The following is a 26,811-nucleotide window of genomic DNA, read 5'->3' as shown; positions in this document are numbered from 1 at the left end:
CAAGAAACTATGAACAGTGCACATAGGATTTCTAACCAGAGTAAGGGAATCTGGTGCCTTATGCATACAAATTTTCCTCTACTAACAATGGGGTTACATTCTGATAAACCCATCATAAGATGGAAATATCATCAAGTAAAAAATGCATTTAATATACCTAACCTACTGAACATCACAGCTTAGCCTATCCTATCCTAAACATGCTCAGAACACTTACATTAGCCTAGCATTGGACAAAATCATCTAACACAAAGTCTATTTTATAAGTGTTGGATATCCATGTAATTTATGGAATACTGTACTGAAAGTGAAACACAGAATGGTGCTATGAGTACAGAATAGTTATGAGTTTCTTGGTTGTTTACCCTCGTTGATTGCTTGAGAACTGAGGCTGCTGCTACTGCCCAGCACCAAGAGAGTATATCCTACTGCCTATTCCTAGCCTGGGAGAAGATCAACATTCAAAATTAGAAATACAGTTTCTATTGGATGCATATCACTTTTGCACTATCATAAAGTTGAAAAATCATAAGCTGAACTATTGTCAATCCAGGACCATCTGTATGTATCCTGGATTGATATATTGGACCACAGTTACGCCCACCAATCAAAATGCAACTAGGCCTTCAGCCCTCAGGTAACATACATAACTTAGGGGGACCAAGTTTGTTTCAAAATGGCATCTTTTCATTTTTTCGAGGTAGGTATATCTTATTTATATATTAAATATGTAGCTATATATATATCTCTCTTTTTTTAACCCATTTTTAACAGAGACATGATTACTCAATCTATTTTGCTTTTTTTAAATAAGGAAAGATAGGGTTACATTGCATATAATGACAGATTTCTTAACTTTGATGTTGGGGAACAATAGGGAGTGGTGGGAACTATGGCAAACTGGAGAACATTGATTTAACTGAAGACAGCAGCCCTTTTCAATGTCACCACTCAGTTGTTGGCACAGGGAATGCAGGTCCCATGCTGTCAGGTTTTCCAAAAATGTAAAAAGAAGCCAGAAATCTAGATTTTAATGTAAAATCTTATCAATTATTAATATTGCTGAATAATTTAATTTGGAGCTTGTAACAAAACATATCTGTAGACCAAATTGAGTCCATAGCAGCAGTTCTCAACCTCTGGATATAACTGTCAGACCATAGAACTATTATATAATCGTAGTTAATGTGGCTCTTTCTAAGCAATACAGAAATACAGTTCTAAGAAAGTTATATTCGTAGTTGATATGGTACTTTATAAACAATAGAGAAATGTAAAACTAAGAAAACAAATTCCCTATGGTTAGTAATTCATAATAAAAAAGGTTTGTTCAGCACAGAAGGGCTGCAAATGGGAGAGAATTCATAGTCACTGAGAATATAAACAGATGAAGAAAGAAGTGCAGAGCAGACAACTTTGTTAGAAAGTACTTGGCTTTGTGTATTAGTTCCACCTAGGACCATCCTAGCTCCAGAGCTGCTTTGGCTGCTGGGCCTCAAACCCTTGAAGGCTGGGTCTGGGGTCTTGCCGCTCTCTTGCCAGTCACTCCTCTTGCCACAATATCGCCACCACCATTAACAGAGGCTGACATCTGATGAGCATTGTCTTGCATCAGACACTGATAAGTGCTTTATATCTCAGTAACACCTTGCATCCTCCCAACAACCTAGAAAGGAAGGAACTTCTGTCACCCTCATTGTACATATTTACCCACATTTCACATAGTCTGTAAGTAACTGAGCCAGGTTTCACTTAGACCATGACCCCAGAGCCCAGGTTCATAATTCCTACCTTCTCTGTGACCTCTTGCTTGTTAAGGGGTCTTTCCAATGACAGGAACTTCACCTCCTTTAAGGATCCCCTGACTCCATGTGAGCTCAGCAGCATTTGAAGAACTTGCCCATTCTTTCCTTCTCTTGTGTGTCCTTGGCTTTGGGACTTATGAATCTGTCACGTACTGGATAGTTGACTTGGTAAATTGTATGTCTTCTCTGGGCCTCAGTTTACCATCAATAAAATGGGGACAGGAGGGAGATAGGGTTTCGTAGGGGTCCCCTCTCCAGCCCAAAGAGTTCTTACCCATTTACTGCTTGGGTGTGCAGCCCTCTGAGTATTGCCTTCTCCTCCCTCCTGTTTGCCCAGACTCTTTGCAGACCCCAGAGCCTGGGATAACTTCACTCCCATCTTGAAGCTTCACTTGCCTTCTCCAGGCCATGTGAATTTCTTCCTTTTCTGAAGACTGCATTAATCCCAGACATGACTCTCACATCTGTGCAACACTTTACAGGGGAGAGCACTGGGGCATGCACGTTTTCTCAAGAGACTCACAGCCATCCACCCACATCAGGATCATTACATCCATTATATAGATGAAGAAATAAAAATCAGATAATGGCAGGATTTGCTCAGCTTCACTCTACAGCCAAGGCCAGAACTGGACTGCATCCCGGCTCCCGACCTCCAGCAGAGCTCCCTGTGGCACCCTCACTGCCCGTGCTGGCATCAACCCTTTCACGCCTGAGTGCTCTGTGCCTCTAGTGCAGTTGTGCTTTTGACAGTGGGAAGGAGGTCCAATCCTCTTGTTCACCGACAGGTGGTATGATTGAGTGGCAAATAGCATGGGTGTCAGCCCCTGTCATGCAATGCGAGGGCTTTATTTATTTATTTATTTATTTATTTATTAATTATTATTTTTTTTATTGAAGGGTAGTTGACACACAGTATTACATTAGTTTCAGGTGTACAACACAGTGATTCAACATTTATATACATGATAATTCTAGCTACCAGCTATCACCATACCAAGTTGTTACAATATTTTGACTATATTCCTTATGCTATACATTACATTCCGGTTACTTATTTATTTTACAATTGGAAGTCTGTACTTTTTGTTGTTGTTGTTGTTGTTGTTGTTTTTGTTTATTTGTTTTTGAGAGGGCATCTCTCATATTTATTGATCAAATGGTTGTTAACAACAATAAAATTCTGTATAGGGGAGTCAATGCTCAATGCACAATCATTAATCCATCCCAAGCCTAATTTTCGTCAGTTTCCAATCTTCTGAAGCATAACGAACAAGCTCTTACATGGAGAACAAATTCTTACATAGTGAATAAGTTACATGGTGAACAGTACAAGGGCAGTCATCACAGAAACTTTCGGTTTTGATCATGCATTATGAACTATAAATGATCAGGTCAAATATGAATATTCATTTGATTTTTATACTTGATTTATATGTGAATCCCACATTTCTCCCTTTATTATTATTACTTTTTTTTAAATAAAATGCTGAAGTGGTAGGGAGATGCAAGATAAAGGTAGAAAACATAGTTTAGTGTTGTAAGAGAGCAAATGTAGATGATCAGGTGTGTGCCTGTAGACTATGTGTTAATCCAAGCTAGACAAGGGCAATAAAACATCCACGGATGCAGAAGATTTCTCTCAAAACAGGAGGGGTGAGGTTCTAAGCCTCACCTCTGTTGATCCTCATTTTCTCACCTGATGGCCCCCCTGCGACTGTGCCTGTCTTAGGTTGTTCCTCCCTTGAGGAATCTTACCCATCTCTGGCTAACCAGTCATCTTTCGGGGCCATACAGGGAAATGTAAAGTTGGTAAGTGAGAGAGAAGCCTTATTGTTTGAAAAGGTTAGCTTTTTACTTCTTTGCATATTTATGCCCTGTGGCTTCTATGCCCAGCATTTGTCTTGAGGTATCGCGAGGGCATGTTTTAAACCTTGTCGGTGAAATGAGGATCAGTGCAGTGCCGTCCTTCCAGGGCTGCTGTGTACTCAATGACGTAACACAGGTAAGGTATCCCCTCCTTTTCGAATGTTCAAATTACGCCACTTCACTTTTATGAAAGATACATTAGTACAGGTTTTCAGTAAGTGAAAGAAATCCGAAGAGGATTTTCACTTCTACGAAAAAGGCAAAAATGAAAATACCAGTGAGCTTTTGTTCTGCAGCATCATTACAGGGTCATCGTGCAGCCCAAGCAGTGGCAGTGGCTCCACGAAGTTCTTTTCTGAGAACTACACTCAGCATCAAGCAACCATAACTTTGAACTGTGTCTATAGGCATCTGTTCTTTAGCAAGATGTGTCCTAGGTTATCAGAAAAGCCTAAGAGAGGTTATTTTTGGGGATCTGAGAACACTCCAAAAGTTTTCCTTCTAATTTAATGGTAATTGTTTATGCCATCCCAGCTTATGAAAGCTCTCATAGGAATGCTCTACTTCCAGATAGAGGTGGGAAACCGGTAAAGCATTTAGCACAGGGCCTGGGACACAGTCAACACTCCATCAATGTCAGCTACCAGGTCCATCCCCATCCCATCTCCATGGGGCTAATTGAAATTACCTCTTCACTCGGCAGATGGTGACTCACCTGCAAGAAATGGAATGAAGACAAGATCTACAGTCCACTGTCGCTGTATCGGGAAGACAGGTGCATCAGCAAGAGAGGCCTCTGGAGTTTGCCTGGCTGCAGACCTGTCCAGGTCTCAGCTGGTTTCAGGGGTGCTGCCCCTTGCCTAACAGTCTTATGCTACTTTGCCTGGTGGTAATTATCAAAATAAAGAGCTACCATATGAGGGCTTAGGCAGTGCCCGGCCCTGAGCTAAGCTCTGTGGGGGTGGGGTACTTAACCCCCGGCCCGCACCATGGGTCTGGGAGGCTGAGATGGGTCCTCTCTCCCACAGGACCACAGTGCCTGGAGTGGTGCCTCACCTAAGACTGTATTGCTTCATTCGTTCAGTGTTTATTAACGTCTCTCACTGCTATTTTAGGCAGAGAACAAAACAAATACAAACTCTTGTCCCCTTGGAGCTTACACACTGGTGGGAGTCCGGGACAGAGGTGGGGCAGGCAAAGTATAGGAAGGAAAACCTTGGAATTGTAGATACTTAAAAACTATTAGGATGATCTTTGCTGCATTTATTTCTATCTGTCCCTTATATCCCTCAAAGGAGGCTGCTCCAGGGCATCCAAGTGGGTTCGCGTGTCAGGCGTGCAGGGCGGGGCACAGCGGTCAGCCGCTCAGTCCCAGCCGTGTGACTTTGGGGCATTCGCTCCATCTCCCTGAGACTCAGTTTCTCCGTCCAATATTTAGGGAAATCACAGCGGTTGCAGCCTCCCTGGGCTGTTGAGAGAATTCCACTGGCGCGTGAAAGGAGGGCACTCTGCCTGCGGGACAGGAACCGACAAGAGGGCTGGAGGGAGCCGTGTCCCGCTCACGCTGGCGGGCGCGGGCGCGCTTTTCTCGCGGGCTGCGTAAGGCCGCCCGGGTGGAGCGGCGGCGGGGAGCGCGCGTCCGTAGAAGGGGAAAGGGGCGTGGGGAGGCGGTCGGCGCGGCGGGGATCCCCGGGCGCGAGTGCCGCGCCGCTGCCCGACGTGGGCGCGGCGCGCCGGGGAGCGCAGGGCGCGGCGGGGTCGGGTTTCAGAGCGCGGTGACTCAGGGCGCGGGCCGGGAGCCGGGATCCTGCCCGCCGCTGCCACTGCCCAGCGCCGCCTTTGTTCGCTGCAGGAAGAGCGAGCAGCGGCCAGCGCGCAGCGCCCCTGCGCCCTCCGCGGAGCTCGGCGGCTCGGTGCCTTCGGGGGCTCGGCTGACCAGCGAGATGGCGCCGAGGTAGGACGCGTGTCCCCGCGCCCCGGCCCCCTCTGCGCCCCGCGCCGCCTCACCTTCTCTCCCTTGGCCACTTCTTGCAGGAGGAGCGGGCAGACCTGGCGCCTGCTGTTGCTGATTTCAGTCTCCGCGCTACTCCCCGCTGTCACCCAGACCCGAGCAGCGACAGGTAGGCGACCGGCCTGAGGGTGGCACCGGCTGTCTTCGGCGCCCTGGGGGAAATTGATTTTGGCGGCAGGCGCGGCTGCGGTGCGCGCCTCATTCCTGGACATAAAAGGGAGTCCTCGCCGCTCAGTGCGCACTGACGGCGCTGCCGCGGCTCTCCGGGTAGTGCAAGAGGGCTCGAGGGGCGCAGCCGGGGCGATGGGGCACTGTCTGGGCACCTGAGGTGTCGCGGCTAGGCATTGCCCCTCCATTTCTGGGCAGAGAGGGACTTTGGAAGCACAGTGACAGCGCCAAGCTCCGCTGGGTAAATTAGCCCGCGCTCAGCCAGCGTGCGTGCCGGCCCATGGTACAGGCAGGGTTGACGCCCTCTCTGCACACAGGTGCGGAAGCATGACTACCAGCAGACACCTGGCGCCTTTGTCGTGCAAGAAATAACGGGACTGAATTGCCCTATACTTAACTTAGCTCTGAGTTACCTAGGCCGTACCATCCCTCGTGGGCAGTGGTGCCATGAGTGATGGGAAGAGTATGGGCTGGGAGCCAGGTGATCTGGGCTTCTGTTTCCTGGGCCTCACTTTTCCTACCAGGACCCAGAGGAGTTGGAGGACTAGTGGGGTCTGGGTTAAAATAGATTTTGCTTAAACTGTGTTGAGGCTGCATGGGCTTGGCTTGTGGCTGAGTTAGGTGCCTTGGGCGATGAATTTCACTTCTCTGTGCCTCAGTTTCCTCATCTGAAAAAGGGGAATAATTAAGCCACCTTTCCTCCTAGGGATGCTGTGGAAATTAATAGAGATATTTGAAATAATATGCTTTCTATCCCTTTGCACTTACTAGGTACAAAATAAGTGATAGAAAGTACCAGTTAATCCTTGCAATAGCTGTGTTAGAAACAATGCAGACATTTTTACAGAAGAGGACATTGAGGATGAAAGAGGCTTAGGAAATGCCCCTTCAGAAAGGCAGGACTTAAGCCCAGATCTCGAACCCTGTGCTTCCTTACTCAGCCCTTTCCCCATGCAGTTCTGCAGGAGAACTACCCTCTCCAAACAGTAGTCTCTGACTTGTGGATTTGTACATAGCCTCAGTAGAATGAGAGTGTGGGGAAAGGGAGGGACAACATTTGTCCCTCTGAAGGAAACAGGATTGAATGGGCAGCCTTGGTTAACTCTTTGTGTGCTGGAGGAAGCCTGGGACAGCCCAGACCATTGTCTCCTTGGGAGCAAGACCCAAAGGCGATGACAGTTTTTCCTGCCAGAAGGTCCAGCCTGGCACTTCTGCAGATCAAAGGGCAGCTGGAGCACAGTTTTGGCTTCTCAGCACCATGGCCATGTCGGAACATTGCAATTTTGCATGTGATACAGGCTACTGCCAGCTCAGCGGCGCAGGCAGCTTCAGGGTCCGTGGCCTTTTGTGAACTTCGCTGCAATCCTCACCTCCAAAAGGAAGAGGGCTCCAGGGAAAGAAACTTTGGTGTTTCTTCTCCTGCATTTATAGGCTGGAACCCTTAATGTACAGTCAGGACTGTTGTTTCTAACACAGAGGAAGTCCTGTTTCCATCTATAATGTTAAAAGGGAGTGACAGGAAACCCTCAGCAGTTGAAAAGGGCTGGGAGAGGACCATTTGCAACTCATGGGCATTCAGCGTCCCTCTGGGACTGTGAAGAGAATCTTCTTAGACGCAGGAAATATCCCCTTGCAAACCAGATTTTGCATACAGTCTAATAAGGCTAAGCCTTATAAACCACATCATGTGGTCACACAGTGGTGTGAACACACTCATATTTCATTCATTCAATCCTCACAATTGCTCCAGGAGGTGTGGACTGGAATTGTTATTATCCCTGGGCTTCACATGAGGAAACCGAGGCCCAACGTCCCAAGGCTTCTCAGCACCTGAGGATTCCCTGGCCCAACCTATTTTAAGAGACCCTTGTCAGTGAGTTCTTTGTCCCCCCACGTGGATCCTTGTGCCCCTAATGGGTCATGGTTGAGTTAGTAAAGTCACAGTGTCATTGTAATACCTGCTGTTTTAGGAGAGAAGGAGGTTGTTGTGGGGGCAGAGGCAGTGGTGCCATAAGATAATAAAATGCTAATATGTACAAATTTACTTACCTTCAAACTGTTTTGTTGTGAAACATAACATCCACTCAGAAAAGTGAACATAAAAAAATACAGTCCAATGATTTATCCAGAGCAAATATCCACATAGTCCAGGTGGAGAAGTAGGATGGCCCCAGAAACTCTGGTGCCTTGGCTGTGATTATTCCCTGCCTCCTCTCAGAGGTAACCATCACCTTGGCTTCCATGGTGATCACGTCCTTACTTCTAAAAATAACTTTAATTCCTAAGCATGTGTCCCCAAATTCTACAGTTCCATTTTACTTGATTTTGAACTTTATACATGCAGGATGTCTTCTTTGCTGGGTAGCTTCTTTCACTGTGTATTAAGTTTTGAAATTCATTTATGCTATTGTATGTGGCTGTAGTTAATTCATCTTCATTGCGATATAATAGTCCACTGTTAGTAGACCACATATTATTTATTCATATGTCTCCAACATTTGTTTCCATTTTTGGCTGATGCAGTAGTGTGGCTCTGCACGTTCTCGTGCATGTCTCTTGGTGCACATGTGCTTGCATTTCTGTGGGTTTTAGATCTAGACATGGAGGGCTGGGTGACAGTGTATGCACATCCACCCGTGAGCACACATGCCAGCACATCTTCCACTAAGGCTGTACTGAGGTCATGGCTGCCTACCTGGCAGGAGAGTCCCCATAGTTTTGCATCCTCACCAGCACTTGGTCTTGTCACTTGGGCTGAATTTCCACCTTTTTACTGGGTATGTTACTGTAGTCTAAATTTATATTTTCTTAATTTTAAGTTCATTATCTTTTCATACACTTATTGGGCATTTGAATATTCTAATTTACCTTTTTTTTTCAAGGTGAAATTCACCTAACAGAAACTAGCCATTTTCATGCATACAACCTAGGGACCCTGAGTGTATTCACAGCGGTGTGCTGCTGTCATCTCTTCCTGGTTCCAAACATTTCATCACACCAGAGCAAACCCTGTTTCCGCCAAACAGTCACTCCCCACCCTCCCCACTCCCACCCCTCCAACCCCTGGCACCCACCAAACCACTTTCTGCCTCTGCGGATTTGCCTATTCTGGACATTTCCTGCCAAGGGAAACATACAACATATGACATTGTATGTCTAGCTTCTTTCACTTAGCATGTTTTCAAGGTTCATTCATGTTTTAGTGTGTGTCAGTACATCATTCCTTTTTAGGCTAAATAATATTGCATTGTAGCATATACATATACATTGTATGGAAAACGGTTTGTTTATCTGTTCTGCCATTAATGGGGGCATTTGGGTTGTTTCCTCCTTTTGACTATTATGAGTAGCGCTGTTATGAACATTTGTGTATAAGGATTTGAGTATTTCTTCTCAGTTATTTTAGATATATACCTAGCAGTCGGATCACTGGGTCATATGATAATTCATGCTTGTTTTTTTGAAACTCCCCAACTATTTTCCTCAGTGGCTGTGCCATTTCACACTCCTACTAAAGTATACAAGGGTTCTGATTTTTCCAGATCTTTGTCAACACTTGTTATTGGGGATAACACGTCTCAGGGGATATGAAATGATACCTCATTGTGGTTTTGATTGGCATCTCCCTAATGACCAGTGGTGTTGAATATCTTTTCATGGACTTATTGGCCATTTGTTTATCTGCTGTGGGGAAATTCTGTATTCTGATAATCAGAGAAGGTTCAGGTTTTCCCTGTAATCATCTTGCTCTTGTTCATGGCAGTCTGATGTGCTTTCCTGAGTGAGAAAAGAGTTGATAAGAGTTGTATCTGAATCTCCCATGTTGTCCTCCTGCCTTATTTATGCTTTGGCCTGTAATGAGCTAATATTGTCACATACCATTAGAAGCTGTGATGAACATAAATGACTATGGTGTTTTAATTACTGGCTAAATTTTTTGTTTGCCTGAAGTTGGGAAAGCCTGTGGTAGCATCATGTCTCACTTGTGTGTGTTTTGCAGCAGAGTAAAGGCTGAAAACCCCTGGCACACTGAACCACTCACAGCTCCCCACGTATCGTTGGGGTTTTTGTAGTCTCTGCCACTTTGCACAAGTTGTAAACTAATCTCCCTGTCTAGAGTACACTTTCTCACCCTCCTGTTCTCTTGAAGGCTTAATCTTACCTACCAACTTAAATGGCATTTCTTCCAGGGTGCCTTCCTGGGTTTCTCCAGCTGAGTGCTCTCATTGCTAAGCCCCACTGCCTTTCAGTGGCCTCTCCGGGCACCAGCCACTACCTCCTGCTCCCACCATACTGCCAATATATTTCTTCATCTCTCCTTCCCAGAGGAGCATCTAGAGGGCATGGGTCGTGCCTCCTTTGTCCAGAGTTGGTCACTTGGGCTTTGGCTATTTTGTCATTATTATAAACAGTGCTGCAGAGAGTGTCTTCAGAAAAGTGGCCTTTGTTTTCTTTTAGATTATTTCCTTTGACTAGATTACCCCCAACAGACTTGCCTTTCAAAGGACAGAACTAGTTGGATAGTTGCTATATATTTAGATGGATCTTTCATATATATAAATTTTATCATGCCACTTCCTAGTTTAATTGCTCTCAGTGGGTTCTCATAATGCCTACGATGGAGACATGCTCCTCACCCCAGTGGGCCTTTTGTGGGCAGGCCTCTGCTTGCTTGCTGGTCTCCACTCATACTGAGCCCCTTTTGACCTGGTCTCATCCTGAATCACTGGCGGGTTTTGGAATGAGATATTCAATGTCCCACCTCTGTGTCCTTGCACAGGCCAGGCTCTCTTTGAGAATTCCTTTCCCCTTGTCCACCTGGAAACCCCATTCATCCTTTCAGGATCCTCTCTGGGAAGTCTTCTTGTTCTACCAGGCATTTGGGTGTCTCTGGGCTAATACTTATCTCACCCATCTCTCAGTCACAGGGCTTCTCAGACTGGATGGTGGCCACTGACTACTCATCTGCCTCCCCTACCACAAGGGAAGCTCCAAGAGAAAGGGACTGGGCCTTACCCAACTCTGAATCCCAGAACCTACATAAGGTCTGGCAGAGGGTGGGCACTCAGCAGACTCTGTCAATGAATCAAAGAGGGAATGAATGGGTAGGTCCACCTGTGGACTAGAGAGAATGTACCATTTTCCCATGTCCTTTGCTGTGTGTAAGTCATCCCTATTCTTCCATGACTCTGCCAACTATGGAGTGACTGTGGCTCAGTAAACAGGGTTCATTATGGGGCTTTTAGTTTTCTTTCCTTTAGTAACTAGTTAGGCTGGAATTTACACTAATGCTACTTTGCTCTTTACCTTTTTTTCATTTCATCTAATTGTATAAACTATTTCTAGTTTATCTTTACTCTTTTTATTCCTAATAGTTTTGTCAAAAGTTTTACATTTAACTTTTCTCTGCTTCGCTAAATATATGAGCTTATATTCGAATGTCTGCAGCTTGATCCATTTAAAACGGACCACAGATTAGGTAGATTACATTCACAGAGTAGATCTGAAGTCAGGTTTTTTCCTAAGTGGTACCCAGGATTCCCCAAAATACTAATTAAAATATGAGCTATTTTCCCATCATTATGTTGCTTCTGATTATCATATAAAATTCTTTTCTTTAATGATAGATTTTTTTCTTGAATCTCTATATTATTGGTCACTTTCTTGTATATATGTGCTTTTTTTTTTAATTCTACATGACCATGATAATTGTTGCTTGGTGATATATTTTAAAACCTGGTAAGGGAAGTCACCTGCTTCCTTTATTAAACCATGAATTCCTTTAGTATAGATTGACATATCACATAATTTCCTCATGATATGGTTGACGTGATGTGTATGTGGCATATCTCATGATATGGTATGTAGTGGTGGTACACAGGTGAGGGTTATAAAAAGGGAGGCAGTCTTATACTAAGAGTCAATTGAAAACATTAATGTGCAGCGAGGTAAATGGATGAGCAAATAAGGCTTCACAATCCTAGCAGCAGATCCTGGGGCCTGAGCTGCTGCTGTTGACACAGAGCCCAGGGAGCTGGGATGAATCAGGGGTGTTGAGAGGAGCCAGGCTTGCTGTCAGACCACCTTCCTCTGCTTGACCCCAACTCCAGAGAAAAGGCCTAGGGTTAGAACAGAATCTGGGAGAAGGTCCAGACCTCTTCCTGGGCAAGATCTAATGGGGGAGACATGAGGCTGGCATTGCCTAATGAGTACAATGCCCCCTTTCACCCTCTCAGAACTCATCTCAATCCAACCCAACCCAACCTAATCCAGTTGAATTTGCTTTGCACTGGCTGTATATTCCGTGGATGATGTGAAGGACCAGGCAGGGCAGAAAACCATTACAAAGTCCCTGGTGTCTCTCAAGTGAGCAGGATCCTGACCTGGGGTGTGCAGAGAACCCCTCCCTGGGTCGGTGGCATGGCTAGAGTCTGGCTTGCAGGGATCAGCCCTGCCTCATGCCTCTCCAGAAGTCTCCCTTCCATCACTGAGGGACTCAGAGGGGTCCCCACTTGAGAGCCCCCTTCACCACCTTCTTCAGCTAGCCTCCCCACAAAGTGAACGACTGCTGAAGTCTTCAAAAAACTGCCCTGTTCTGTGTTCTGGCAACTATATAGACTTCTGTTTTCCTCCCAGATTTCCTGGCTGCCTGCTCTCTCTGAGGCCCTCTGGGGTGGGTGGCAGGGTGACTGGAGAGCTGCATTGGACCCAGTGGCCATCCTGGAGGGACTCACAGTCCAGTGGTAGTGTCCAGCAGCTGACTTGAATGCTCCGGAGCTTGTTCTGAGTGCCCTAATATGGGTGCAAGTGAGCCTCAGCACTACCGAAGTGAGGGCATCCCTTTCTACCAGAAGATGGGGGAGGCTGGGGGAGGTAAGCAGACTTTAAAAGAGATTTATTTTTTCAAGAACATTTAATTTTTTTGATAATAAAAATAATAGTCATTAAAAAAATCTAGGGGGAAAAAGGGAGTTTAAAAATGTCACACATCATCTTGTGACTCAGAGATAAACCTTACTAACATTTGATGGAATATCTCTCAAGTTTATTTTCCATGCTTAAATACACACATATATTATAATATGAATAAATCATTCCATATGTGTTTTGTTACTTGGCATTTTTTTCCTTAACAATTATGTAGACACTTACTCTGGGACATTAAATATTGTTCCCTAACATCTTTCGTAATTGAAATAGTATTTCACTGTATGTATGTCCCATAATTAAACTAGTCCCCTTTTATGCCTTTAGACTCTTTTCAGTTGTTTCTAGTTGTTCACTATTATAAACATTATTGCAACACCCCTATTCTTGTAGCTCTGTATTTGACCTTTTTTGTGATTATTTTCTAGCACAAATTACTAAAACAAATTGTTGGGTCTAGCACATGCCCATTTTAAGGCTTTGCTGCACCCACAGCCTCTACTGTGATGGATGATGGAGGACCAGAGATGTGGTAGGAGCAGGGACTGGATAGAGCAGATATGTAGGGGATAGAATACATGGCATGAAAGAAAAATATAGGTATGTTTTTTGGGTGATGGGAAGTTATAACCATCCCACTGTATAGATCAGAAGTGCAGAGAGTCCAAAAGCTGGTGACAAAATGAATCTAAATTCCTGCAATCTCAAAAATGTCACGTGTAGAACTCCATCTGAAGTTGGGTTAGCTAGCTTCTTCTCCACTTCCAGCCATACAGTCTTAGTTCTGGCTAGTTCTGTCTCTAATTTCAGCACACAGATCTGTCTCCTGACCTCCGTTTTCTCCACCCTTCAACCCATCCCCATTGCAGCCACAGTAGTCTTCTAGCTCCTTGCTACTCAGATGTGGTCCCTGGACCAGCAGCATCAGCCTGACCTGGGAACTAGTAGAAATGCAGAGCCTCCAGTCGCACCTGCAGACCCAGTAATTACATCAGAATCTACATTTTAACAGGATGATCCCTGGTGATTCACAAGCACAGTAAAGTTTGAGCCATACTGTAAAACTAACTCTGATTATGTCACCCCTGCTCAGAACCCTTTGTCATCTTCCCGTGCTAACCTCTTGTGGTAGGCAGAGTAATGAGCTCCAGGAGTGTCCACATCCTAACCCCCAGAACTTGTGAATATGTTAGGTTACATGGAAAAGAGAAATCAGCTGACCTTAAAAGAGGGCAAAGGTCCTGATTACCCAGGTGGGCCCAGTGTAATCACATGCATACTTAAAAGAGGAGGAGGTCAGAGAGCTCTGTGACTTGAGGAGTACTTGTCCAGCCTTCTTTAGTGATGCTGGGAAGGGGCCATAAGCTAAGGAATGCAGGCAGCCTCTAGAAGCTGAAAAAGGTAAGAAAATGGATTTTCTTTTAAAGTTTCCAGAAAGGAGGACAGTCTGTTGACACCTTACTTTTTTTTCTGAGTAAGACTTGTGTCGGACTTCTAACCTATAGAACTGTAAGATAATAAATTTGTGTTGATGTAAGTCACTAAATTTGTGGTAATGTTTTACAGGAGCCATAGAAAATCATCATAGCACTCCTTGGCATGGCATTTAAGACCCTCTAATATTCCACCAATGTGCTGGTCTGGCCTTGTCTCCCATTATATCCCTCCTCACAGCCTGATTTTATACCATCCACCCCAAGAATAGCTGGAAGGTAGGGAGGCCACCCCACAGCCTGAGAGTCTGGACTGGGGTCATTCTCCCCGGCAGCCCCAGCTCCTAGCCGAGCTTGGGCCCTGGCAGATACTCAGGCAATGCTTGTTAAATGAGTAACTCAGTGGAAGCTTGCTGCATTCACGTCATCACCAGCCACAGAGGGGCCCCGGTATTTGAGCGCAAATATGACAATGGGGAGGAAGGGGAGGCATGGTGGAGACTTGCTCTATGGCTCGGGTTCGGCATTTCCCTGCTCTTCTTTTGTCTTGGGAAAATCTCTGTCTCTTTTTGCATCTCAATTTCCCCATCTGTGAAGTGAAGGGGTTGGGCCAGATAAACCCTAAAAGCACTGTTAGCATGAACATTCTAGGATACCTGAGTTTAGTTTGGCCAGACTTGGCAGCCATTGGGAGAAATGGTTCAACCCAGCAGTTCTCGGCCCTGTTGATCTTGTTGCTGAGCAAACCCTCCACTGCATCCCATACCCCAAGTCAAGTTACAAAGCCATGCCCAGCAACTGTGTGTACGTGGTACAAAGTGGAGACTATAGCTGCTCTCTTCCCCCTGTCTAGTTAAAATGCCAAATTCCTCACTCTCCCACAGTAAGAAAAAGGGGGTAAAAAGGAAACCATTTCTTACTGCAGAGTTTTTCCATGTGACACATTTTCTAATTTTATTTCAGGTTTAACTGTCTAGAATAGATGGCTCCATTTCAGGGTCTCTCCACCCCCTTTCAGAAAATGAGCTTTCAGTTTAAGCAGTGGAATGTTTTTGCTTGTTTAACAGTTGCAAGTGTGGGCTGATGTCAAGTTACAGCTGAAGGTAATTTTCTCTATTGGGAGAAGTGCTCTAAAATGCACAGCACTGTTCTAGCAGTAGCTCCCATTCTGGGCCCAGCTGTGGGAGCTTGACCAAGTTGCTTCCACTCCTGGACTCAGATGCTTCAGCTGCAAAGAGAGGAAAAGGCTGGCTCACCACGGAGACTGTGGGGCTGGATTGGAAGAAGTGGTTGGTGGGCCCCATTTCTAAGAGTAGTTCTGTTTCAGACTTCACTGGCATTGTAGGCACCAAAGTATATGTCTGCCATCAGCTTTTGTAATCTCTGCTTTGTTGCTCTAGTGCATGGAGTGGCTGAGAAAGTTTTAGCACCTGGAAAGAGGACTGTAGCTTTGTTGCAAAGAAAGTGGTTCTGCCCCTGTGATTCTGCTGTATCCAGTCCCTCCCTCCCCGGCCTTTGCCCCACTGGGTTCAGGCCTGCATCTCGGCCTCTAGTAGGTGGTCACAGCAGCTCCCTGCTGGCAGGGCCTCCATCTCTCTGCCACTCTGTGAGAGTGGCTCCTCAAACACAGGTTCTACCATGTCATGCTCCCTCTTAAAAACCCTTCCATTCTTCCCATTATAATACCTTAAATGCCACTCTGCCTGTGCTGGAGCTTGAGGCTTCTCCTCCCCTCACATCCCTCCTCATGTCCTGGCTCCAGCCAGGCTGAGCTACTTTCTGATCTCCGAATTTAATGAGTATGTTCCCTTCTCCCAGCCTTTGCAAGGGTTGCCCCACAGACTGGAATACTTTCCCCGCCCTATAGAAGTCCTCTTTCACCTTTTCTCCTTTATAGACTTGCTCTCAAAGTGTGCTCCCTGCATGAGCAACATGGACCTTACTCCAGAGCTTGCTGGCAATGCAGGGTCCCAGGGCCTGCCACCTGGAAACCTGCACCTCACCAAGGCCCAGGGAAGTGCTGGGACTGTGGGGCCAGACAATGCTGGTTGGGTTCTAGGCTTTGTACCATACTAGCTAGTGACCTTGGATGTTTGCTAGCCCTCTTCTTTCCTCAGTTACCTCATCTGTAGAATAGAGATGATGATATTACCTGTCTCAGAGTTCTTGTGATTAAGTACATGACATCACGTCCCTAAAGTTCTTAGCATAGTGCATGGACCTAGTTCATTCCGTCAGGGGTCAGAATTCATTTTCAAGTCCTTCTTGCCAAGGACAGGGAAGGCTGTGACAATGTTGTTCATTTTTGAAATCACTGACCTTCCAGTGGAGGGAGATAAACAGCCATACTCCAATATGAGAAAAGTGAACTAACCAAATATTTGCAAGAGTGGGTGGTAGGGTAGGATTAATGCTAAAGTCTCTGTCCTTAGTAGATTATTACTATCCTGCCTGTCATAGCCTGGTAGGGTTTTCATTTATTCATTTGTTCTCTCACTTTTTTTTTTCCTTTCTCTAATTTTTTTTTGTATCATTAATAAACAATTCCATGAGCAACATTATGGTTACTGACTCCCCCCATCACCAAGTCCCCCCAACATATCCCATTACAGTCACTGCCCATCAGTGTAGTAAGAGGCTATAGAGTCACTACTTGTCTTCTCTGTGTTGCACAGCCCTCCCCATGCCGCCCTCCCTACATTATGTCTGCTATTCATAATGCCCCTTTTTCCCCCTGTCCCTCCCTTCCCACCCATCCTCACAGTCCCTTTCTCTTTGGTAACTGTTAGTCCCTTCTTGGGTTCTGTGATTCTGCTGCTGTTTTGTTTCTTCCGTTTTTTTCTTTGTTCTTATACTCCACATATGAGTGAAATCATTTGGTACTTGTCTTTCTCTGCCTGGCTTATTTCACTGAGCATAATACCCTCTAGCTCCATCCATGTTGTTGCAAATGGTAGGATTTGTTTTCTTCTTATGGCTAAATAATATTCCATTGTGTCTATGTACCACATTGTTCTCTCACTTTTATTGAATAAATATTTATTGACTGCCTACTCTTTGAGGCCATGTGGTATGTACTGGGCATAAAATGATGAACAAGATAGGCATGGTTCCCAACCTCAGGGAGCAATGATCTAATGGGGAACACAGACAGTAAATAAAGGATGGTATAAAAAATAAATATTTGTAAATTTATGAAGAAGTATAGGGAACTATAAAAGCAGATACCTGACTACTCTAATCTGTACTGGGGTTCAGGAAACTGTTTCTAGGGACATTTAAAATGAGGGGCGAATAGATTTAACCAGGAAAGGGGGTGGGGCTGATAGGTTGGAAGAGGAGTAGAATGTTCCAGATACAGGGAACAGAATGAGGAGCAAAGTAGAGCAGCAGCCTTTGTGCAGCCTAAGCATGGGAAGGGACGGGAGGCTGGGGGGATGAAGGCAGAAACCCCAGCCAGCCAGTAGCTGCTTTCTGGAACTTGGCACTGGGCGAGCACCTTAGCTTCCCGTCATCCCTTGGGTCTGCACAGCACTCAGGGCCCAGGGATCCACTGGCTGAGGGTCTGCTTCTGACCCTGCTCTTGCCTCTACTTATCAGAGAGTTAAGTGCTTCAGGGAGGGGACACAGGGTCCCAATCTTTGTGTTGCCCAAGAGAAGTGCATTTATGAGACTTGCAGCAAAATGATAGGAACTGGGCTGCAGTAAGAGCCCCAAGCCAGCACAGAGTTTCTGTCCTTCCTTACCCACCCAGAGCCTCCCAGGCTGTCACAGGCCTGGCTGAGAGGTCATGAAGGTCATGTGGGGGAAGCATTCTAAGAATTGCCCTCTGCAGTTAGATTCCAGTTAGTCTTGGCTTTGAAAAGCCTCTTCCTGTCTGTGAAACCAAGGGTTGGACCATCTCTAAGCCTCCTCCAGATCTGATATTTTCTCTTGATTTTTGTCTCTGGATCTCTGTATTCAAAATGTGCCTCCATAAACACAATGCAGAATTTCTCTCTGGGGAACAGGAATGAGATCTTGAGGGGAATAACTCAGATGGGAAGTATTTAGGTATTTAGTTTTATATGTTTTAGTTTTAGGGAAGCAGTTCCTTTAGAAATAGTGGGATATGGAGGATGCATCACCCCCCCACCACTGTATGAGCCATCCCTTTACAGACCTGCTTCTCAAACTGGGGGTGCTGGTGGTCCCTGGCTGTGTAACAGTGGCATGCAAAGCCACATTATTTATTTCCATTTTACTCAGTGGTTGATAACATGGGGTCGGGGAGTGGGAAGTCGGGTAACAACTGGGGAATAATTTAGAATATTTTTATAACAAAAGAAACAGCATATGTGTGCTGTGGAGTGTAAAATTTCAGTGCTTTTAAAGATACAGCAGGAGGCTTTAATTAAATTTGCAAGCCCTGGGGGCTCTTTGGCTAGACCCAAGCCCTCCCATATAGGATTCCCTCTCTCTGATGATAGGATGCTTTAAGTGGAGATGAGGTGATATACATGAAGATTGGACGCCCCCAACTTGTGGGGAAGGCTCAGATAATTGCAACAGGTGCCAGAATCCATTGTTACATAAACATTTTCTCCACCCACAGATACCTAACACACTTGTGTGGGGAAGGGGCTATTAATGCTTTTTTTTTGCTATTGAAAAATGGAGATCACTGCTTTCCAAAGCTCTTGTACTGTAGCTATCAACTTTAGGAGGGAAGGAACTTGTCTCTCTGTCACTGCTGAATCCCCAGCACCTAGAACAGTGCCTGCCATACAGCAGGTGCTCAGAAAATGCTAGTTGAATGAACAGATGTGCGTGTTCCCAGCCACAGAAGTTTTCCTCTTTCGCTCTGCATTTACCTCTCCAGGAATAAGTGTGTGGGGCTGCATTAGCATGGGAATGTTAGGTGGAATGCAAAAAATGCTGCTCATGTATATGCATGTAGGAGACTGGCCAGTTCCACTCAAGTTCAAAGTTCTAAAAATCGCCTTTGGAGCCAGCTTCCTACCCAGCGTGGCGCATGCTGCACAGTGGCTCCTCGTGGGGAAAGAAGGCACGGTTCACCACTCCTGCACCCTGGATAACAGGGCTCCTGGGGCTCCCTTCTGATGGGGCCACAGCTCCCCCAGGACATCGTTTCCATCCATACCCACTGGGAACCTTGAGGACCCAGAAGACATTGGGCTTTAAGGATCACCTCTTCTAGCTCTCCTGAATTATCAATGGGAAGATGGAGGCTCAGACAGAACAAGGGATGTGAGAGCCACACAGAGTCAGGAAGAAGTGGGCCTGGAGCCCAGGTTTCCCATGCCCAGGTGGGTGGCATTGCACTGCCCTGAAATTCCCAAGTGCTGCTTGGCGTGGATGCATTGTCAGTCTGTCCCAGCCTCAGGAAAGATGGAGGACATGAACAGATCTCTTATGGCCCTAGGAGTGCTTGGTTAGAGCTGAGCTTTGGAAACATCAGATTGACTTCAAATTCCAGTTCTTCTATGTATTAGCCATGTGACCTGGGCAAATTGCTCAGAAAGAAGCACGGTTCCCTCATCTGGACAGGTGGTAGTAGAGGTCCCCCTCCCAGGGCTGCGTGAGGTGTTCAGCAGTAATTACAGAGGAGTGCTCAGAGAGAGCCCTTAGGGGATGAGAACCCTTCCCGAAGCTCTGAACCTCACCCCGCTGCATGGCACCATCCCCAGGCAGCTTGGAAAACCTGCTGAGACTGGGGCCTCATCCCCGAGATTCTGACTGGGGTGGGAGCCAGGCATCAGTACTCAAAAGCCCCCAGGTGATTCTCACCCAGCTGGGGAAGAGGAGCTCAGTATTAGACTGCAGGCCTGTGAAAGCAGGAGACGTATCTGTCCTACTTGCCCGTGAACCTGCAATGCTAGCAGTGGCAGGCGCTGGTGGTGGGTGCGGATAATATTTGTGAATGACCAGATGTATGAACAGGATGTGCTTGGCGCCTGACGTGGCACTGTACCACCTCTCTGAGGGCCAGGTGTTGCCATCTCTACATCCAGACGAGGAAACTAAAGCTCAGAGAAGTTAAAGAAGTAGTGCAAGGTCACTGGATAGTAAATGGTGGAACAAGGACTTGCATGCCTGTCTCTCTGGCACTGAATCCCATGTCCTTTCCCCCACAACTGCTGGGCAATACTTGTCCTCCTTAGGCACCCCCAAGGTCCCCTTCAGTTTCAGGTCCCTGGGTAGGGGCATCTCCTGGGTGCTCAGCTTGGAGGTCTGATTCCCCCTCCCAATACTCTGTAGTACACAGGCTCTTCCCCCAGCAAACATTTGGAGACCGTCAAGCTGTACTTTCATCTAGATTAAACAAGAGTCAGTTTGTTTCAAAATATGACTTCAGGGTCACCATCTGTTCTGGCAGTTCCCTTAAACTCCAATCCCATTTCAGAACTACATGGAGCTCCGGCATCCCGTGGGGAGCAGGTCTCTGCACAAGCGAGCACCAGGGTCTGCAGAAGAAGCAGTGTGTTTGATAACAGCTGTAGGACAAATTTCCCTCTACTCAACAACATCCAAGTCATTATATGTATGTACCATGGGCCCCCATTACAGACTTGAATGCCTTCATTCCCATATTGGGCACCTACTGTGTATGGAGTACATATGAGGTGCTTTCCCATGCCATGCCTTCTCTAGGGTAATGGATGAGAGTGACCTGGGTAGTAGACGGCTGTGGGAACATGACATGTAGGCATTTGTGTGAGTCCAGACCTCAGTTTTCTCATCTTGGGCGCATTTGGCTGGGTATTTCCTGAGGTCCCTCCCAGCCCTGCAGGTCACCCCAGTTCTCCAGGCTTCCATCAGACTTGGTCAGTGCAGGCGAGGTTTCACATGCCTGCTGAAGCCATGAGCTCATTCTGCCAGTCTCCTCTGCCCTGGCTGAATTCACACAAGCTCATCTGTTGCGGTGCCCTGGGGCCGTTCCCAGGGTGGCCTGATTTTGCCCAGGGCAGAACATGCCAAGTGCTGAGAGGCTGCAGGAAAGTATGTCTCCTGCTTCTGCCAAACTCCCGCCTTCACTCCACATTCCAAATCGCCCAATTCCACCCTCTTCTTGGCAAGAGAAAGAAAGGGGCCTGACTGCCAGGGGCAGCAGCTCAAGATGAAGTGGGGATGCCTCCTAAAATGGTCAGCTGAAGCCTTCCTCAGAAACTTGCAAAGGCGCCCCATTGCCTGTTGGATCAATTTGAGTCTTCTTGACTTGACATTCAAGGCTCTCCACAATCTGGCTCCATTCTCCAAAGTTAAAAAACAATTAAGAGTAGAAAGAGCTGGGAAGGACCTCAGATGACCCACACAGGAGTCCCAACCACCCCAGTTACCAGCTCTGTGGACTTGATCTTGCTCAGTCTCAGTCTACTCGTTTGCAAAACGGGATAGCAACAGTCACCATCTTAGCAAATGGTTCTGATATTAAATGAACAAATGCATGTTGGTTTAACATTTCTAATATCTATATTTATCTAGGTTTTTAATTCTCTACCTTCAGCTTTACTGCTGGAGGTTATCTAAGGGTCCCACCATTCCCAATCCCCGGAACTACTCACATAGCCTGTTTTCCTAACTGTGGGTTTGCTTGTGCTCTGCTCACCCTGCCGTGTCCACCTGTGCAAAGCCTTCCAGGGCCATCTCAGTTGCCCCATCCTTCAGTTCAGTCTTCTTGTCTCAGGCCTCCATGTATTGGTGTCTTGTCCCCCCTACTAGGCTGGGAGCTACTCAGGGACCAGAGTCCAGCCCAGGGCCAAGTCTAGACAAGGTTGAACACTAGACACTGGCTGTGGGTGAGATAAGAATCCTTAACTGGGACCAGGACAGTCTACCCTTCCAGTGTGGCTGCATTATGGCTGGGATAATGTAAATTATGACTGAATTGAGGCATATGAACAGCAACTTTTTAAGAGATTTTATTGACCAAGTGGTGTCAACCATGCCAAAGAATTCAAGAAACACCCAAAGACATGCCTCTCTTAAAGACTTAGAAAGCTCCAGAAGTGTAATACTCCTTCAGGCTCCTCCTACCATATGATGCCCCTCCCACCCCAGTGCTCTACTTCTGGGGCTGGGGGTGGGCATGGGAGGCAGGGATGCAGCCAGGAGCAGGAATTGTATCATTCTGCTCCTGGGATCTCCAGGGCTGTCTTGTTCCCCTTCCCCTCCCATCCTGCACAGTGGCCCCAGCTCACACTCTAACACCCAGACAGGCTACCACCCTCCAGCCAGACCTCAAGAACTCTGACAGTATATAATGGAGAAGGGGAGGCATATATTGTTCACCTCCCTCACCCAGACCCTTGTTGCAGGAAGGGGAAGGTGGAGGCAACTGGAATTTAGTCTGAAGTCTAAGAGGCCAGTGGGTTTAAGAGAGGCTCTCAGTTCAGTCGGTGGGTGAGGGCCAAAGGCAGGCACTTTGCAGAAGAGGCTCATTAAGAGCCCTCCTACTTAGGGGTCAGTCAGAAGGATGGAAGATTGCAGCCCCCAGAAAAGGTGACATCAAGCCCCTGTGTGGCTGTGCATATTATGCCTCAACAGTGGGGAACAGATAAGCGTTAGGCCATTAAATGCATATTGAGCTAAATGGTGCTGGGGTTACTATGACAACAGCCGGCACTCGTTAGAATTCCTGTGATTGATGGCAGTAAATATGGTATGGTAAGACAAGCAGATCACTCTTGTCCAGAATCCACTAAGCTCATTCACTGACTCATGTGTGCAGTATTTGTTCATCTGTTTCTTCATTCATTCATTCATTCATGCTCAGTCTTTGCTTACTGCAGTCCAGCTCCTGTGCTGGAAGGGTAGGGGTGAAGTTGGGAGATTACAGGGATGAAACCAGACATGATGCCTGCTCTCCACAGGGCTTACAGGCTGGTGGGAGACAGGCGAGTAAACAGGTAATAACAGAGGAGTGAGAAATCGGAGCTTCCTGGGAAATTCACCCAGGGAGGGTTTCTTGACAAGATGGTGTGACTCATTTGTAGGCATCTAGGAGTCAGCCCTAGGGCCCAGCTTCCCAGTGCAGCTGGAATGGACTTCCCTGGATGTCTTCAGGCCCCTTAAGCCCAGTGCAGGGAGAGGGGAAGCTGCGGAGGCAAGGGAAGTAGCTGTCGCCAGCCCTCCCGGAAGGCGTGGGTTCCTTATGCTTGGGACAGGCTTTCCCTGGGGATGAGCTCCTTTGGAAGCTACAAGCTGCTTCTGGCTGCAGAACTATCACCGCATGCACCCAGGCCCAGGAACTCAAGTTCCCAAGCCTCTCTGCAGCCTGCCTACCTCCTGCCTGCGGCTGTTCGGCTGCCTCACCCAGGCTCTAGGGCCCCCCTGATGTCAATCAGTGGGATCAGGTCCCTTGGAGACCCAGCATCCCCACAGCTTGGGTGGGAAGTTGCTTATTTGCTGCCCTGTGATGAGAGGGAAGCTCCATCTCAGTTGGTGCCCTGCCTGGGGGTCTGTCCCCTGGTGGCTGGAGTCCTGCCTAGCCCTGTGCTGGGGTTGCAGCCCTGCAGCTGCTGCTGGCTGCCCTCTTATACCTCCCGCCTGCCCTGCCGGTACCTCCACCATCCCCACAGCTGGCCTCCATTCTGGTCTTGGGCCACCACCTTAGCCTCAGTGGTACAACATAGGGCAGGGGGTCTCAGAGCTGGCTGTGTATCCCTGCCTGGAGGGCTGGCTGTAACACAGGGTCTGATTCAGTAGGTCCAGGGCAGAGCAGGAGCTTCCCAGGGATGCTACTGGTCCAGGAACCATACTCTGGAACCATTGGTGTCGTGGTTAAGCAGGTGAGCTATGGAACTTGAACCCAAGCTATCTGGATCTATCAGGGTCCAAATCTTGTCTCTGCCACTTATTAGCTATATGACCTAATCCCTCTGCACCTCAACCTCTGCGTCTATAAAGTGGAGATAGTAGTAACGCCTTCCTCACTGGTGTTGTGACTATCAGGTGGCCCAATCTAGGTCATACTTGGCATACAGCGAGCGTTCAATGAATGTATTAGTTTCTTTGGCTGCTGTAACAAATTACCACAAACTGGGCATCTTAAAGCCACAGAAATTTATTGCAAAGTTCCTGTAAAGGATGACCGTCTAAATCCAAAGTGCTGGCAGGGCCGCTCCCTGTCTGGAGGCTCCAGGGAGGATCCTTATCCGCCTCTCCCAGCCTCTGGGGGCTGTCAGCCTTCCTGGACTCACAGCTGCTCTATCACTCCAGTCTCTGTTCCTGCAGGCACAATGTCTCCTCATCTGTCTGTCAGATTTCTGCTGTGTATCTCTTTTAAGGACACTTGTCATTGGATTTAAGGCCAGTGAGATAATCCAGGAGGATCTGTCTCTTCATGTCAAGATTCTTAATTCAATTATATCTGCAAAAGACCCTTCTTCCAAATAAGTCACATTTGCAAGTACCAGGGATTAGGGTATGGACATATCTTTTTGGGTACGTCATTCAACCCGCTACAGTCAACATGGGCCAGTATTATTATTGGTTAGTTGTTTTTTCCTGCAGCTCAGTTAGGCCTGACCCTAGCTTCCTTCCTTGTGATGGGGAGGTATGGAGTGGGGTGCTAAACCAATTTCCAGGTTCTAGCTCCTCTCCACTGGCCCTATTGTCCCAGGCTGGGGTGGGAAGCATGTTCCAGTTTCACAAATCTGAAAAAAATAGCACTGTCAGCCCCAAGACACCTGCTGGAAGCCCTCTGTCCATGTTAATGGTTCCTTACGCCTGAGCAGTTCTGCATCTGACAAAGTGCTTGCACATGCAGAACCACATTTGACCTTCACGACAGCCTCATGAAGGAAGTTGTAGCTCCCCATTGTGCAGGAGAGAAAACCGAGACCCAGAGTGAAAATTGCCCAAAGCTATCTTTCAAGGCAATTATAGACAACAACAGTGAAAAGGGGAATAAAGAAGGCTTATGACACTGGTAATAATAACAGTAACCACCACCACTATGCTTTATTGTGCATGCTTTTGCTAGGCTCTCTGCTCAATATTTTATGACATTTAATATCAAAACTTTCTCTTGAAGTAGGCAGCATTATTATGTTACAGATGTTGAATCTAAGGTTTGGAGAGGTGAAGTTGTGTTGTCCAAAGTTGCACAGTTTTAAATGCAGAGATGGGTTTTGGGGCCGGAACTGGTTGTCTTTCTCCTCAACACCATGCTGTTTGGAGACCCTTCTCCCAGCTCTGAAAATGCCAGGTCAGCCATGAGGAGAGCAGTGGCTTCCTGGTGGCCAGTAAGACCAGGGCCTCCAGCCCTTCTAGGTCTGCTCAGAAGATGCAGCCCATGAAAGTCTGTCTCTCGCTGGCAGCAGAGCCTGGCTCCTGGCACCTGGGAGGCAGGAACTGAGTGTCGATGTCAGGAGTGATGGGAAGGGGCGGGTAGGGCGGTGGGCACAGAGAGGCAGATGCTGGTCACTGAGGGCTGGAGCAGTGGGGTGTGTTCCCTGGAGTGGGTCAGCTTGGGTTGAAGTGGCCTTCCTGGAAAGGAACAGAGGGAGACTCGACTCCTCGCATCCAACAGATGAGGGCTTAAAAAAAAATCGCCAGTCCTGAGACCTGACATCTACTTGTCCTTGTACAAGTTATTTCACTTCTCTGGGCCTCTGTCCCCTCATCTGTAGATTGGGACCAATGAGTGGGTTGTTGTAAAGAATGTGGTGGCTGTGAATTAGCATCACCTGGGAAGTTTGTGCAACCTCACCGTGCCCAGGCCACACCTGGACCAACTGGGTCAACCTCTCTGGGAGAGGGGTCTGGGCATTAGTATTTTTAAAAATCTCCCCAATGATTCTGCTGTGCAGCCAGGGTTGAGAACTGCTGTTATGCAGGTAAAGCACTGGGTGCCCGGGACACAGCAAGGGCATGAGCTATCATTATGCATTTGTGGAACTAACATCTATTGGGCACCTACCTGTGCCAGGCCTGAGCCAGGTGCCAGGTGTCACCTGTACAGGTCAGGTGTTTGTATTTACTGATTGGCCGTTTCTAGCATTGCTTTCAAGGTAATGAGTTAATTGCGTTCAATGTTTGTGATACTCAAATCTGGTATTCTGAGAAGGCGTTTTACTGACAAGGGGGAAAATGCAGAAAAGGTACCCTCGTCAGGGCAACCGAAACCCTGTGTGAAGGAAGTGCAATTAAAGATCTCCAGGCCACTAAGGAGGTAGCTAGAGAGCAGTGGGCTGCAGGCTCCCAGTGGGCCCTTAGGCAGGCGTCTTCCTTGCCACCCCCAGGGCTGGCATCGACGATGTGGAAGGCTGGCAGCAGTTGGGTTTTGTTGGTTGGTTGGTTTTAGATGTAGAACCCTTCCTTCAAATGGGACTCTACTCAAAACCAATATATTCAACAAATTGAGTCTAAGTTGCTTTGGTGTGAGCATGTGTCTGAGGGTAGGTGAGCATGTGGTGATGTGTGTCAGTGTGTGAAAGAGTATCCATGAATGCATGTGTAAGAGAGTGTGAGTAGGTATAAGTGGGTATGTGTATGGGATGAGTGTAGGTGAAGGTGTGTGGGTCTGGGCAAGTGTGGGACCGTGTATGTATAAATATATGTATCCGTGTGTCTGAGTGTGTTCATGGGGGTG

At 47.0% G+C, this 26,811-nt stretch overlaps 1 protein-coding gene and 1 long non-coding RNA gene across 3 annotated transcripts in view; one reads left to right on the top strand and one right to left on the bottom strand.

Moving 5' to 3' along the window:
• Positions 1-2,710: 2,710 nt before the first annotated feature.
• Positions 2,711-5,807, bottom strand: LOC118969559 (uncharacterized). Its single transcript, XR_005057468.2, has 3 exons — positions 5,682-5,807; positions 4,390-5,186; positions 2,711-3,922 (listed from the first exon to the last, which is right to left on the bottom strand). It is a non-coding gene; the product is annotated as an uncharacterized lncRNA (long non-coding RNA).
• COL15A1 (collagen type XV alpha 1 chain) overlaps positions 5,137-26,811 on the top strand; it is a 98,249-nt gene continuing 76,574 nt past the window's right edge. Inside the window, exons 1-3 of one of the 2 annotated variants that reach the window (XM_017659747.3) lie at positions 5,137-5,273; positions 5,527-5,628; positions 5,709-5,794. In XM_017659747.3, the coding sequence (XP_017515236.2) occupies positions 5,618-5,628; positions 5,709-5,794 (97 nt within the window). In that variant the 5' untranslated portion in view covers positions 5,137-5,273; positions 5,527-5,617. Of the gene's footprint in view, positions 5,274-5,298; positions 5,629-5,708; positions 5,795-26,811 lie in introns of those variants that run through there. The other variant, XM_017659748.3, reaches the window with a different exon arrangement.

The sequence above is a fragment of the Manis javanica genome, chromosome 2 (assembly GCF_040802235.1).
Source record: "Manis javanica isolate MJ-LG chromosome 2, MJ_LKY, whole genome shotgun sequence".
Taxonomy (NCBI): Eukaryota; Metazoa; Chordata; class Mammalia; order Pholidota; family Manidae; genus Manis; species Manis javanica.
The sequence above is the reverse complement of the archived record's forward strand: the minus strand, read 5'-3'. Positions and strand labels throughout refer to the sequence as shown.